This window comes from Uloborus diversus, chromosome 3 (genome assembly GCF_026930045.1).
Source record: "Uloborus diversus isolate 005 chromosome 3, Udiv.v.3.1, whole genome shotgun sequence".
Taxonomy (NCBI): Eukaryota; Metazoa; Arthropoda; class Arachnida; order Araneae; family Uloboridae; genus Uloborus; species Uloborus diversus.
Genome location: NC_072733.1, coordinates 123669723 through 123686872, shown reverse-complemented (window position 1 = coordinate 123686872; position 17150 = coordinate 123669723). Strand labels below are relative to the sequence as shown.

The 17150-nt window shown below is 32.5% G+C and overlaps 1 protein-coding gene across 1 annotated transcript in view; it reads right to left on the bottom strand.

Annotated features, from left to right (window-relative positions):
* LOC129218929 (uncharacterized) overlaps nt 1–17150 on the bottom strand; it is a 144763-nt gene that overhangs the window by 70272 nt on the left and 57341 nt on the right. Inside the window, exon 4 of the mRNA XM_054853250.1 lies at nt 2091–2232. Within this exon, the coding sequence (XP_054709225.1) occupies nt 2091–2232 (142 nt within the window). The remainder of the gene's footprint in view (nt 1–2090; nt 2233–17150) is intronic.

Here is a 17150-nt window from a genome sequence, read left to right as displayed (position 1 = left end):
AAATACATAATGTACTCTGCACTTTGATACATACTAAAATGCATCAAATTTACCTAAGCAATAGCTAAGAAACTTATTTCGCTACTACTTTAAATGATTTTTTTTTTTTTTTTGAGACAGTTGAATGCCCTCGATTGTTATCGAATAAGAAGAAAATAAAGAGCAAATAATGCATTTTATATGATTTTTTGTATGATATGATCATTTGGTTTACTAGCTTTTAATTACAAAATATGATATTAATCAAGATAAATTATTGAACAATCAGCATTTTTCCTTTTTTCAAATAATGGAGTGAGCATGAAAACTGATCAGGGTCCAACATATCTCGAGCACCAGGTCGCCCAGTGACTTAAAAAACCTTAGTGACTGTAAAAGTAAGAAATATCAACTTTTAGTTGTACAAAATTGCAGATTGCTGCAGACACGTATTTCGGGTTACAAAGAACCCCTTTTTCAATGGAAAAGTCTTTTCATATATATAAGCTCTTTTATTTTAAATAGAAAAAGGGGCTCCTTGTAACCCCGAAATACGTGTATGCAGTAGACTGCAATTATGCGTTGTTATTTCTTATTTTACCTTTTCAAGCACAAAGGTCAACTTAGTGACTGGTTGTTTCAAAGCGAGAAAAAAAATGTCTGCATAGACTATGACAAATATTTTGTCTGTCTCCCAAAATTTGTTCCTAGTTCATAAAATTTTATCGAATCGGGGTATGAGGTTTAAAAATATAAGTACTGAAAATATTAATGACTTATTAGATTTAAGGAGTACTACTGTCAAAGAAAATATTGTTAAACCAACTTTTCGACATCATGCATTTTCCAGTGTTTCAGAAAATTTCATTCTTACACACGTAGTAACGGATCAAATTTTATTTTCGAAGACAGTACATATGAGGCAGTGAGAAGCAAATGCATGTAGTGAACAATTTAAAGTTTCGAGTAAATTGCGTTTAAAGTTTAGATCCTAGGTAGGCTTTCAATAAAAAAAAATTTTAAACAATGCTGTATAGCAGCACCAGCTTAATATGTATATACGTAAACAGGGCTGTTAAAAAATACAGCCCTGTATATGTATATACATATTAAGTACTACTAGGGATACTAGTGCTATTTCTTGCCCCAAAATAGAGGAGAAGTTCTCCTACCATTTGTACTGGTTATTTCCAAATTGTTAACTTCCCTTTGCTTCTCACTGTTCCATATTTGATCCATGCAAAAAGCAATAAGTAAGACACAAATTAAAGACTTCTTCAAAATTGCCATAGCAGCTAAAGTTTTAAATTTTCAGTGTTTTTACTTTCAAAATAATAAATGTAAAAAGAGGCAACCATAATTGTACTTTAAAAGTAATAGGATGTATGTATTTTACAATTTAATTTTTAAAAGTAATTTTGAAACTTTTTTTTCGCAGTTTTAGAACTATAGTGCTGTATTTGCCATGTCTCTTGGCATATTTTGCTTAATTTACGTAATATGAATTCTAAATTTAGCGCATTATTCTGCTTCGTACTCTAAATTATATCCTGTATATAGGCTGAAAAATTAAAAGAAGAAGGGATTAATTGTGAAAAACTTATTTCTTTTAATCTCTTCAATGTTTTTACAACCATAATATTTTCCTTCAGAACCTTTTAATTCCAGTTCATTTTCCTTATTTGCTATAGATTTATGTTTAATAAAAGTTTTAAAAGGCTATTTCTTAAATTTGAAATTCCAAAGTTATAATAATCGAAGTATGCCGTACCAGCAGTAATACAAATTATTTTTGGTATGTCTCGTACGTAAAAAATGAATAAATAGAGATAACGAATTTACTGAACATGTATTAGAATCTAAGAATGTCTTCATTAATTTATCCTTGTTTCCTGAAAATATATTTGAAGTCAAAAATACCCACCGTAATGGAAAAAAAATTCTGAAGTTATACGTTAGCAAGTTTTAGTTTATTACTTTAAATATACTTAATAAATCTTAATATAGAATAACCTATTTATATCTTAAGTTGTATTATTACATAAATCTTAATACATCATAATAAATCTCTTATATAATCTTAAATATAGTTAATAAGGAACTTATCTTACCTGCAATTAATTGAGATTTTTGGTACTCAAGAACTTCTCTAATACCTGGATCCAAAACACCCAACTCCCTCTTTTGCTGTACAGGATTCAAGGGTTTGGATCTCTTGTTTCCCTCACAATCTGCATTTTCCTCGTTTTCATTCTGAAATATTGTGAAAATTCAAACATTTAAAAATCATATCCAAAAACTATAACACACAAAAACACATTTTGATGAAGCTGGATTCTTTTTGGGACTAATATGACGTCCCTAAACTTTTAGAGAAACTTTAACCCAGTTTTCGAGAAACTGGGTTAAAGTTTGAATAAAAAGTAAAGTTTGTTAAAATTATCCATAGTGGAGTTTGATTTGTGGTCAGTAACACATGCGGCTCTGAATTGAGAAGTTTCAGATTGTAAACCTTCCGTTGCATTGAGGAATGGAGAAGCCACTTGCCTAGTGGTTTCTCCTCTATGTATTTTGTTGAAACTGAATTATGTTCTTGATTGTCATGACGTCCCTAAAATTTTGGAGAAATTTATACCCAATTCTCGAAAAATTGAACTACATATGTGAAAAGCTGTGCAGATTGTGGAAAGAGTGTGATTCGTGGTTAGTACATCACACAGTATAAAGAGTTTGGGAGAAAACTGTAGTTTTTAAATTAACAAAGGTTTTGAAAACACCTTTGTACTAGAATTGAATGGAAAGAAAACGAAAAAGCAACGTGAATAATAATTTTACTAGCAGCATTTTGTCACGCAGTCCGGTTTTGCTCTGAAAATGAGTAGCTACTTTTTTGTAGACTAGTTATAGTATAGCTCAGTATAAAGTATTTTTAAGAGCTTTTAATAAAAAATGTTGTTGTTCAACCTGTTAATATTGCAAGACTCATGTGCTCAGTATCAACAACAGATCTGTCTTACCAACAAATGCTGTAATGTATTTTAAAGGCCATATTTATTTCTGTTCCGCGGTGACTGACATTACAATTTGACTGTATTTTTAACTTTCAAATTCAGTAGTCTAGAAATAAAATCTTATTTCCTCTAAAATTGGTCTAAAATATCATGATATGGTACACACACATTAATGCCCACACACTTGTTTTCAAACTTGGGGATTTTTTTTTGTATGTGTGAAATAAAGGAGAATAAAAAAAAGTGACTGATGTTACTCTGGTGTAATATCAGTCACATTTTTTTTATTTTCCTTTATATTTCACAAAAAAAAAAAGAAAAAATTCTCATGTCTGAAAACACGTGTGTGGGTACATTATGGTACCATATCATGATGGTACATTAATGTGTACCATATCATGATATTTTAGATCAATTTCAGAAGAAATAAAATTTTATTTCTAGACCGTACTGAATTTGAAAACTAAAAATAATAGTCAAATTGCAATGTCAGTACCCGTGGAATGACCTTAAAGCTATTTTCTTGATGATTAGGAAACTAACAGCTGCAAAATGTGCTTGAAAGCTCTTTTTTTCTGAATCTAGTACTGCATTTGTTTTTGGTCATTGATGGATCAATTGGAAATTATCGTGTTCAATCTCACAGTATGTACAACTTGCTAACGTTATCTTAATATGCTATATTTAACATAAAAAGTAGTTTAATAAACATTCAAACTCTTTACGATAAAGCAAGATTACTAAAATCAAATATAACTGATGATCCGTATTTTTCTAACACCTGAAAATGACTACACTGGTTAATATTTACATTCCCTGAAACCATTATTTCTTTTAGCTTGTCTTCCTAATCTTTATATTCTTGTTTATATTAAATTGTAAAACCCTAACAAACACGCACACACACGTTTGCTAAGATTTAAGAAATAAAATGGCGTAAAACTTCAAGATATAAATAACATAAGACACAAAGAAACTAATAAAACGTAAGAAAATAAGCTAACCTAATTACATAACAAATATAAGAGTGAACTAATCTAATCTACTTTGATCAAGAATCGATCACAGATGCTTAAATTAATTCGTTCGGTCATAGCAATATAAGGAACCTATAACTGAAGGGCGTAAAAATATTTCCACCTATGAAACCACCTTTTTAAGTGTGCAAAAAGACGGACTTTGTTATATCTGTTAAAAAGTGCGCTTTATTTACTTTGACAAAATTAAATTTTTTTTATCCATCATAAACCACAACCATTAATCAAATTCTAAAAGTTTCTGCGTAGATATATTTAAAAGCAGTTCAATTATCGAACGAAAAGTTACTCTTGAATTTAACGGAAATGAAAAATAAAAATGATTTTTCAGCTAAGAGGTCATTCACAATTTCTGGTTATGAGTTGCAAAAAATGATTTGATGTGCCACATTTTGTCTCGAAAGCCTTTTTAATAGCTTTCCATAACAAGCTCCAGAAAAAAAAATCAGCTCGAAACCTTTCAGATGCCTTCATAAATTTCCCGTGCAATGGAAAGTAACAAGGAGTTTTTTTCTCTGTGGTCGTTTGCTTTATGTTCACCTTTTTAACTCGGTATTTCCAATTCCAGACTGTACAATTATTTTTAAAAAAGTTGTTTGAAAATTTAAAAGAAAAACCCAGACATAAAAGTTAATTATCTTCAATAAATTGCTATCGAAGGGGTTTCAAAGTTGAACAAAAACTTATCTCTGGAAATTCTAGCCCTCATTGACGTATGATTTTCACTAAATAATAATATGAAAACTAATGAATGGATGTTTCAGTGCAATAAAAGACGAAAAGGTTTTTTTAAATCAAGATTATTTTGATTTTGCTTCGGATAGAGACAACCCTGACTTTCTACTTTATCACTGGTTAATTAATTTTCAAATTTAGCGTTAAAAAGCCCTTACCGAGGTTTATCCGAAAAGTTTTATACGCTATAACGTTTATAAATAAGGTATTTTTTTCGCCGGCGAACTTTTTACAAAGTGCTTGTTGCTTAAAATGTCGTCAAGTCGTATTTATATCATAATAAGTATGAGTTACCTATTGCTAATTAGTTCATTGAAAACAAGCCCAGTGACTCAGTAGCGCCAAAGAATATAGATAAAGGGGAAGAAGTTCCACTTCGAGACCAGTTTGTAAGCTCCGCAGAGAAAATAAATTACTAACGAAAACATGTTTTGGGACAAAAGCCGACATTTAGGAACAAATTTGTCGCCAACGGTGAACTGACTTGGCGGAGGGTTGCCATTTCCTCGCGAGAGTCGGGGAGACACACCCCCCATGGAGATTCTAAAGCCTTTTGTATCTGAAGATTTGAAGAGTTCCAGATGTTCAATCGTTCTTCTCTTTTAACTAATGTACTCATTTGCTACTGTTGAAAAACCGCAACTGATACCGCGATTTTTCTCTTTGAGTGGGCCTGGAAGAAGTGTCATCGCGCCGTTCGACCCCTGAGCGTTGTGCGAACTGATGCATCTACTAATCAGAATGAATTCGCCCTAAATTTCCCCTTTTACTGATCATTGAGGGAAGAAACATTATTATTTATTTCCACTTTTGCTGATTTATATCATTGAGGTTGTAAAAACAAAATAACCTTTTTGGTCTGCTACGGGAGTTGTTTTAGGGGAGTATTCTTCTTTTTTTTAATTTAAAGAGATGGTTTAAACGAAGAAATAAATTTAAAAGTAGTTAATATTTTTTTGCTTAATTTTACCCCTTTGACAGGAACACCAAGTGTCCCAGCATCTACTTTACAGCACAAAAAAAATGTTGTATTTTCGGTGCCCAGAGTTTGAGGACTGATTTTAGATAAATTTGGGGCTCTGAATCAAAATATGAAATTAGTTTTTCTCTAGCAGCTCTAGTTTTCAGATAATTTCAGCTGCTTTACCCAAATTATGCAGTTTTAACTCCATTTTATGCATTTCTAAATCAAAGTGTAGGCTTCTGAAACAAGGACTGCCTCCAGCATATTTGCTCTGCTATAATCAGTTTGCAGTCTAGTTACATTCAGAAAAACTCACTACGTGAAGTAAATATCTAGCAAGTTTAGTAACAAGGCTTCAACGAATTGCGGTCAACTTGTAAGTTCTTGCAATGCATATATTCGCTTTGCGTGATGTGTGACGAATTGGATCTTTGTATGTAATATTTTCAGGGCCCGACTAATGTAGACCATAAACAAACTTTTTGGGGGGTCCTCTACAGTTAAACCTTATAAACAAAAGCATTAATAAAGAATCAGGGGTGGTAGTTTCAGGGGTGTTCCGGTGTTAAATCACTTATTCAAAGCAACCCACACTTGTACACATGAAAAACTGTAGATAAATTCAGGAGAGTACCTTAATTTTCTTACATAGAAACTACAGCAATTTTAGTATTTTTGGGGCTCTTAAAAATTGGGGACCCATGGCCAACAGCCTAACTGGTCTGGTTGGTAATTGAGCTCTGATTCTTTTGTATAATACACTTTGAATAAAAATTCCATTATTTGTTTTTCATTTGATCTATGGATGTAACTTAAACCCATGTCACAAATATTTCAGTGTTATGTTTTAGAAATTTGAGCTCCTGCGCAAAAATTGATGCCCCGTAAGAAATGCTTTGGTGAAACGGATGCAACGTGAAAATGCAACTTCAGACCGTTTAGTTACATTCATTCCAATAAAAGATTAAACAAAAAATAAAATGTGTTAGCATCTCACCCCTACCCCCCCCCCCGCACACACAACCGTACTCCGATTTCCCTGCTTTCCTTAACAAGGAGGAACAAGCGAAGTCTTAATTACATCGTATGCAATACTTCACACTTCACTGTGGCATTTTACGTAGAGGTCAAGTCCACCGAGAAGTTAATCGGGTTAACGAGAGAACATGAACCAACGGGACCCCACCTTACCCTAGCCTTGTCAAATAGAAACGCAGCTAAAGGGGAGCTAAGAAAATACGAACCTGTACAGCGAAATAAATGCGTTGTGCTGATCTTCTGACAACAAGCTTTAGCTATAAACTATCTGAATTCTATTTAACGTGTAAAAAAAATCACCTAATAAAATAAGTACAGATTTTAGCTTCTGAGAATTCCTATGCAAACTAAGCTCTGACACGGGACATCTTGTGGCTGCATAAAGTTTAAAAATTTCATACGACTTATTCATACAAATGTATCGAAATTTATTTTGGATTAAAAAAAAAAAAAATGTTGAAAACTCTCATAACTGTCTCTCTAGTGAAAGTCACTGGTTATTCTTTGTGCGGACTCGTCTCCAGCTTAGAGGTGCTTTAAATGCAGTTTTACCTACACGGGTATGTACTAATTTGTGAGGTTTATTTTATTATTTTTTTTAAACTTTTAAATTACTCAAAAAATCATATATGTTTCTACAATCAACTCTCTTTAGAATACGCAACCAGTTTCGAAGAAGGCAATGCAAAATGATGGTAACAGTAAACGAAATGCTCTCGTAAATTACTTTAAAACAATTTTTTACTGTGTTGTGCCATTTTTGTTCATTTATTTTTTAACTCTTAACATGCATTTCAGCCCAAAGTATCCTATTCAACGTTTATCATATTTATGACAAGCCCTTTTTGTATGCATACATTACACAAATGAGTAACATGTATATAAGTATTGTGTTCTTGATAATATCGTGTATATCATGATGCATGCTATGGTATATGCATAAAACAGTATGTTATGCATTTAAGTTATTTTTAATAGACATTTACTCACTATTTTCACTGACTCAATAATTTCAATATTCTCACAATCTAAAACATTTTCACTTTTATTAGAACCTGTTGAATTTGTCAAAGTGAAGTTTCAGTACGAGTTCTCTCGAGTACATTTCTGGACGAAAATAGTTTTAAACATGAGTTTTTAATTGTTTCCATCCAGGTATAACTATTTTGAATAGTTTCGTACGGCGAAATGGATTAAGCTTATTCTCTTCCTACTTAATCATGGAAAATTATCGAACTTTATCGAATATCGGAGCAACTTGCACGCTTAATAAGGGGATCCACTAATGATTTTTGGAAAACTGCTGAATGATCCTAGTCGTTGATACTTTTTAGGAAACTCTGTAAAGATACATTTACCGGGCTTTCCCCCTTCCCCATCTCTCTTATTAGTTCCGTCTTCTCTTCCTTTCCTCCGAAAACACCAATCACTACCCCATCACCCCCAGAGGCACGGAAGGAAAAGCTATGTCCGTAAGGTTAGTTCCCCCCCCCCCCCCCCGGAGATCATCAGTGAAATTGTTAATGAGGTCTAAGGATATCAATGGTGCAATACTATACTGTCGTGTGCAGGGGAAAAGTAGTAACTGCAAATTTTTCATTTTTGATTTTTTTGCATTTTTGTCATCTATTGTGCGTTATCTTTACTGTACAAGCTCGCTTATTTGGTTTCCGCTGAAAATAACGCGCGAAAAAGACGTCTAATTCCAACACTTTCCTATTGTTAGCATTAAATCCAAAACGCGTTTCTTCAAATATCTTGAAAAATCATTTCTGCAGTTACTGCTGTTTACCTGCACAGGGCAGTATAATAAGGTTTAAGGCGAGCTTAACGATGGTTTTTCTTGATCGTAGGAGGTCTGTGATGAATTTCCCTACTGAATGGAAAACTGGTAGTCGGCCCCGCTTAAACGAATACCGTGAGTTCCAAGAAATATTATTCGATTCAGCGGAGAAATTTTATTTATTTTTCCTGATTGACAACGTTTGTCTTAAAACGTTATAATAAATCAATATCTAAGTAATAGAAGAAACATGTTTTTTATTAAAAAGCGTTTTAAATAACCTAAGTAAATAAAAGTACGTATGAAAATTATATGTCACTTACAACTATGGGTAGTGAATCTTTGTTTCGACACCTTTTTTCAGTTAATATTTTTTGGAGACAGTCCATAATAGTGAATTCCTTGCTCAAGGTATTTTGGGAGCGCCTTTCAAACTTCAATTACCGTGTTTTACGCAATTAATATCTATCAATTTCTTATCTTTTGCAATGTTTATATTTCGTTGTGTTTTTTAATTTAATTATCAACTGTCTGTTGGTAATGGCAACGATAAAAGAAAATAAATAGAATAGTGGATATGCTTTGATGGATTATGAATGTTTTTTCCCCCGCCGGTTGTTTGCCGAAAAATACAATTTTTAATTTTTGCTTCAGTAATTGCTCTTAATTAATTTTTTATGTATTCAAAAATTTTCTCAGCTAAAACATATGCGAAAGCTGATCACTATTATTCGATTAACCGGGGAAATTGTTCGATTAGGCGGGATCCCTAACATTGCGAAATGTCTAACATTGGGAAATATTCGGTTCCTGGAGATTTTATTCGTATAAGCGGGGTTTTCGTTTATCCGTTACAAGATAAGACGGGGCTGACAACATTGTGTTTCCATTACGATCCAAGTGCGCAGAACAAAAATTGACTTATTTTGTAAACAAACAAATAACAGAATTTTTTTAAAAATACCAAGAACTTTTCATAATGAACTCAAAAAGTACAAAATAATTTTTCTGGGTCACAAAGGACAATTTAAGAATTCCTGTAGTTTTTAAAAATGACACCACAAACGAAGAAAAGTGCGGCTCATGTCATGAAAAGGATTTATTATTATCTAGCTTTCAATCATAACTTTGAGTGTTGAAACATGCAGATTTTTGTTATTGGGAAAGTTTGGTTTGAAATGACTAGAACCGCACTTTTCTTCGTTTGTGGTGTCATTTTCGTAGAATTTTCGAAAAATACAAGAATTCTGATCTAGAAAAGCTATTTTGTACTTTTGAGTGCATTATGAAAAGTGCTTGGTATTTTTAAAAACATTCTGTTCTTTTATTCTTTTTAGTGTAAATGTATTTCAGAAATAGAATAATTTTACCCTCACGTTTTTAATATAAATGCTCCCCACTAAAAGGGAAAAAACCTATGTACGTGTCTAAAACTTTAAGCAGTAGGCACTAAAATTTAATCCTTGTTCCTCTGTAGGATTTATGTTTGCTAATTTCATGATTGCTTCAGAGGAGCCTTGATTCAAAATTTTCATTATGATTGCTTTTAACATTAGTGTTGAAAGGCAACAAAATTTGTAACAATGGGTTTTATATTTAAACATTTAATGAGGAAATTACATGAAACTTGCGGTTTTCCATCTTAACTAAAATAATTATTTTATTTTAGAATTTTATTTTTTCAGCGCTAAGTTGTACCTTAAGATTAAGTAAATCATTTAGTGAAATCCCGAAGTCTCTAAGTGGTCTAATAGCAGAGATATAAGCAAAACCAGGCCTCAGATTTCTCCGAGACAATCAGGCCAAGTATAATAAAAGTGCTTAAATAACAGAATTTAAAAAAAAAAAAAATACTAAGCACTTTTCATAACGCACTCAAAAGGACAAAATAACCTTTCTGGGTCAGAAAGGACAATTTAAGCATTCCTGTAGTTTTCGAAAATTCCAAGAAAATGACACCACAAACGAAGAAAAGTGCGGCTCAAATCATGAAGAGAATTTCTTATCATTATATAGCTTTCAATCATAACTTTGAGTGTTCAAACATGCATATTTTTCTTATTGGGGAAACGCTTTTTGTGTTCTCAAGAAGCATTATGATATTGAATGCAAAATAAACCTAATATTTACTCTTTGTTAAGCTTTAGTAGTTCAAAAAAAAAAAAAACTCTTAAAAGTGTTACATGACGTTGTGTATTTATCTCTCTACTTTTTTGAAAAACCTTCTTCATATAAAAACGCTGTCCGAAAAGGTGATTTTCAGGAAAAAGTTATAAAGGTCACTATATATGTGTCGTGGAAAAGGTCTGCGGACTGATTTCTAGTTGATAAGGATACCATGCGAACATTTATCGCTTGAAATCTGAAGACTTTTATTGTCTTAAAGTTAAAATTGCGGAATAAAACGCAAATGCGTATATTCACAAGGAACGATAAAATTAAAAATTTTAAAAACCTCCGATTGAGTCGCAACTGCAGAATCAAGAGGGAAAATTGAAAATCCTTTTAAAAGTCTTATATTATTTAAAATCAAAGTCAAGTTTTTTTTTTTTTTTTTTGCTATTAAATAGAAACTGGCAACAGATAAAAACTTTAAATCACTGCTTTTAATTCCCTTGTTGGTCAACAATGAATGGGGTCGTTTCCAAAATTTTAAAAGTATTTTTTTCTGAAAGAGCATGCTTAAAAACACAGGATCTGACAATTTTTTAAATAATTTGTTTAAGTTTAATATTTAAAAAAAAATGCTAAAATCTGCGCGCTTTCATTGTTTACATTTCTTGCCTATGACATCACAAATGATGAAATGCCATTCTGTGTTGCCATTCACAGAGCAAAATATTTAATTCGCATCTTTACTCACGTGTATTGGCAACGATATGGTTAATAGCAAGCGTAGAGCTCAATTTTAATTGGCTTCTTGATTATCATAACGTGGAAACGCGGTACAAAGATGCGTCAAAGAGCATCATTTGTGACGTCACCAAGACCACGCTTTGTTTGAAAAATCGGACATATTAAAAAATTAATTAAAAAATAACTGTTGGAAAAATGAAAGAATTTTTTGGGTTATGTTATTTATTTATTTTTGCTTATTCAATCAATTTTAGTTATTAAAGGTACTACTTTTGACTGAAGGAAACAACCCCATTCGGTTTTCAATCGCGTGAATAAATGCTTAGCGGTTATTAAAATCTGCATTAAAAAACGTCATAATTCGAATTTTATGAAAGATAGAAGCTCCAAACACATTTTATCAGAAGGCGGAAAAAATTTCTCTTTATTTTGGTATTAAATTTTAAAATTTTTAACTATGTTCTCACTGCAAAAATCGCGAAAAACATTTTAGAGGTTTTTAACTAATATCTTCGTTAATTAATGTCATCCAAAAACGCAACCTAGCTAAAAACACTCCCGATCAACTCCCCTTTCGATTTTTTTTTTTTTTAATTTTTTTTTAAATAAAGCTGTCCGTCCATTTTGGCGCTAGAGTGCGACAGACAGATACACACACATAACGGGAGCTCAGATTTTAAGAAAATGCATATACTTCAGTACTTGAATAATTGCAAATTGCTTATCTCTACTATATCAGTGATATAATTGATTCACGTGCTTTAAGAAGTACTGCGGAACTTAGAATTGGATATGGAGAATGTCCATCCGTCTCAATTTTTCAGGCTGGCCAAATTGATTGAGAAGGTAATTCAATAAATGATGAATTATTTTTTTTCGAAGATCTTCTAACAATTGTTTTACAACAACATGAGGGGTATTTAGCACGTTTGGGAACAAATAACAGACGTTTTTTAGCGTTTATCAAAAGTCTAGAACATTTTGACTGCAAAAATCCACAGTGAGAAACACACGAACACAATGAAAAAGTATGTTTTGGTTTTTCCAGTATCTAAAATAAAATATTTAGATTTCGGATGTTTAGTTCTGATGTAAATTAGTATGCTAATTAATTATTATGTTGAAGTATGCTGATCGTTTATTTAGTACTTTTGATATAAAGTTATCTTACCAACCCACTAGTACTCTCATTTTAGAATTAAGAGAGGGGGGGGGGATATGTAAGAGGTAAAAATGTCGCGCAAAAATGAATAAGTGAAAAGGAGGGGGGGGGGGGGTTCACAAGCGGTTTCTTTATAATATCTGATACCAGGGTCCACCGACTGATGACAGGCCCTGGTGTTAAGCAAATTGTGATTTAAAAAAAGGACAAAAAGAAAAAAAAATTCGAAGTGAAAAACAACGCATGTTTTCTTTTTTCCTGCAAAATTAATTTATTTTAAGGATTCAAAATTTTTACTCGTTTCATACTTTTGCGCCATTCTAATTTCGCCCCAATTCTTTTAAATCACGTGTCGCTAACGTAATAACTTACGCTTGACGATTCTACAATGACTTTTTTACTACCCTTTAGCAATGAACCATCGTACAAATGAGGCTTAATTACCTCCCTTTCAGCAAGACCCTGCCTTTCAACGCTTTCGCAGAGGGGAGAGAAGAGAGAAAACATCTTCACCTCCGGATTCGCATTGCAAATGCAGAAACATCAGCATTGGCGATTTAGTGCCTTTTCGATCATTCAAGCACGCTTTTTCCCAAACTTGTCTCGCCAGCCTGTTCCTGAATGTCGGCTTTTTGGTCGAACCACTTTTTCGTCAGGGGTCGAAAGGAAGGTTACATACGTTTCTACCTTAGTGGAACATCTTTGCGTGTGAACTATCTTTGGTAGCGCTTCCACACCGTAGACCCGGGTTTGATTCTCAGATTGAGCACGGTTGACTCATCCTTTCAAGCCTTCATTGGGTCGATGAAATAAGTACCAAGTGTGCTTGGGAACTAAATATTGTCTGTTTTGTGTTTGGTTTACCAGACTGGGTATTTACTGGGATTTCGCGTTTGTAACTAGAGCATCTGCTTTTGCATCCTAGAGTCCTTGGTCACGAAAACTGAGATGGGCTCAATAGACCTTAGCCTACCCAGTGGGCTGCTGCACGCACGAGTTTTGCTTAGGTCATGAAAAATAGCTCTGGAAGGTTTTTTTGCCGTTGTGTTCATGTCTCTTATTTCTCTTCTTCACAACTTCAACTATACAACCGCGGACAGTAATCATTAGGAATAAAATAGTCTTATTTTACCCATTTTAGGAGAATTTTATGCAAGTAATCATATTATTAAAGACTGCATTATATTTATGCAGGTAATCATATTACAAAGGTAGGTAATCATATAATTAAAGTAATCATATTTTAAACTAAACATGAAATATGCGTCATCTATTAAAACACCATTTTTAATCATTTTAAAAAAATCTTTTCATTCTCATTCTCATTAAAGTTTCAGTTTTGAAAACATTTTTCTGGATGTAATTAATAATAATAATGTAAAAATAAAATGAATTCACACATTTTTTTTAATCGAGGGATTAGTCTGGAACTGCAGGCGTAGATTTTACTAATTTTCTGTTGAAATATTTATGCCATAATTGGGTATAAAAGGACACTGTTATTAGCTTTCTTTTGCTACTCCTCTCTCCTCTTCTCGAAAAAAGTATAATTAAATCTGTTTGCTGTTAGTGATGTTATAATGATGTGATTAAATCTTTCACACCAAAATATGAAATCTTTATTAATTGGATTATATATTTGCAAAAGTTTCCGTATTAATTTTATTCTTGAATGTGAAAATTAATTTTTTTCAATGATCATTCAGTTAAATTACTTTTAAAAAGAAGTATGATTTTACTTATTTTAACCAAAAAATGAAACTTAAAAGAGAAAAATAAAAGAATGTATGAATAGCATTTGACTAACGTAAACAAAAACTAAACAATTTTAGCAAAAATGACTATATTATAGTAAGTATTAAAGAAAGTGTGAAATGAATAAAGAAGGGAAGAATGTAAAGTCAACTGTGTCTATCCTCATCTGTGGTAAAGGGTTTAATGTGGAAAAAAAATCCTTTCACTTTTAATATTCTAATTTTGAATCAACTGAGCAGGTTTAGAATTGAATTTTTTATGTAGGGAAGATTGGGGCATAAGTAGACGAAAAATATGAAATTCAAATAATTTGGAAATTGTGATTATATCAGAAAATTTTTCGTGTGGATTTGTAATGCAGCTTAAGTATACAAACTTTTAAGGCACAAAAAAGTCATTACTATTTGACGTTTTTGAGACAATATACAAAAGAAAACTTAAGATATTCCGTAAAAAAACACAGCAAATTATCTGTTACAAAAATTTGAAAAAAGATATTCTGCTTAGTGTGTAAACATAATCAAGAATAACTTAAGAAATTTATACTTGAAACGAAAAGCACCAGTACCTATCACAAAGATAAAAGAAAACTAAAGTGGAATATTAATTTAAAAATATTTTTCCTTCTTAAGATGTGTCACATATTGAAAAGGGAAAGTTTTCAAGACCTGATTTATTCGCTTTAAATGTAACAACTCTAAACAAATGACATAAATTAAAATCAGAGACTTCACAACATTTAACGCCATTTAATTTCCGTATTTATCACTGCATTCAAAAATAACACAACCATCATCTTGGGGCTCGAAGGTAGTTCAACATGTGTAAGTTTTTTTGACCAACAGAGCACTTCGTTTCCGCACCACAACTCAAAAACTCAAAATTTTGACTTGTGTCGCTTTCGTTGCGGGGTGTGATATATTTTCAAACGAAAAATCCTGAAAAACAAGGTAAGATAAGGTACCGCTTATTCAGTAAGTTAGCGCCCTATAACCAGGACTAAGGCAGAAATACATGAAATACACCGCCAAGCTCAGTCAATTCCAGCCGAGGACTGCAGTTTCGTGCTCATTAGCACTCATCAGCCCGGCATAGGAGTGACTGAGCTGGAGGTGGAAAACCTCTTAAGGAAGCTAAGAGTGCCAAACAAACTGGCATCTAATACAGAATTAGCACTGACCAGACGAGTGACCGACGCAATGGTTCGGTTCAACTCGAAGATTGAAGGCAAGGCAGGTATATTCAATAAGTTACCGTCCTATAGCCAGGGCTAAGGCAGAAATACATGAAATACACCGCCAGCTCAGTCAATTCCAGCCGAGGACTGCAGTTTCGCGAGCACGAAACTGCAGTCCTCGACTGGAATTGACTGAGCTGGCGGTGTATTTCATGCAAGGTATCGCTTAGTTGTGACAATATTTAACTGCATCTGAAAACAACGAACTTCAAGGGACCAAACATTTTGTTCATTGTAACGAGAATTTTCTTATAATGAAATTCAAGCAGTGTAATATGATTCGGGGGGGGGGGAGTCAACTCCTCCCCCACCCCACTTTTTATGGTTCATTTATTTAATTCATTTTCTAGTTTAGGAACCAAAACTAGAAATTATAAAAAAAGCAGAAATTTCAAATTTTTCAGAAAATAATTATTTGTTTTACTTTGTATATCTGTTTGCGAAACATTATTTAGCACAGGCAGTAACTTTTAGTTAATGTGTTCATTGTTTAGATATTAGTAAATCAATTGTTTTACTTAAACAAGCAAAACTTGAAATTATTACCAAATGTTTGTGACCTCTCAAAATGCTTTGGGGTAAATAATGTAAGCCTAATTCATGTCTAAGTGTTTCTTCGGGGAAATTTATTGTGTACATAATTCATCAAAATCTTAAGGAACACGTGAGTTAAGGTGTTTGATTTACATCAATTACCACTCATCTGCTCTCAAAAAAACCAGTCCTAACAAAATTTTCACTTTTTTGTTTTATTTTTTCTTAAAAAAAAAAAAAAATTGCTGCCGCTAAAAGTCCTGTGGCTTTTAGTAGTCAATTTTTTGTCCCCCTCCACTTTTCAGTCCCAATCGCTGCCTCTAACCCAGGTAATATTTTTAAACATTTTAAAATTTTTGCAAACGTTGCGTTGTGAGAACCATTTTAAAATGTTCAAATATTGCATGTCCTTCTTGGGACGAAGACTGAACATTAGTTTCGTTGAAATGAATATTCCCTGTATTCGTATTCGCTATAATGAGATTTTACTATATAACTAAGTTCATGTATTTCTGGCAAAAAAAAAAAAAAACCATTTAGAAACAATGTTTTAAGTGAAATCACAGCACTCTTTTTTTTTTCACAAGTCATTGCACTTTTTGCTATAAGAGCATTTACTCCTATGCATAAAATATGATTCAGTCCCTTCAATAATAAATGCTGCTAAAGGTTAAAATCCCTTCTTCCTGTTTTGTCCATTCATTTGCACTATTCGCTCACTAAGCGTAAAATCACTTTGTTACTCTGGTTCCGAAAAGAAGAGACTCCATTTCGGCCTTTTTATCCCTTTTTAAAGCATTTATCTCACTTTTAAAAGAAACCTTAAGTGTGAAAGAGAAATTTAATTAAGCTTCGTTGCTTTAGCGTGTAATTACTTCAAAGAGTTTACATTACCAAGCCGTTTTTTCGAGTCATAAATAAAACTAATTTGGTTTTATATGTGCTTTCGCATCACTGTGTAAACACATAAAATATTCTTTTTCATTCTGAGTTTGTTGTATATGGTTAAATATGCTTACAGAAAAGGTATTTTCTTAAGAAAATTTGTGATTCAATTTC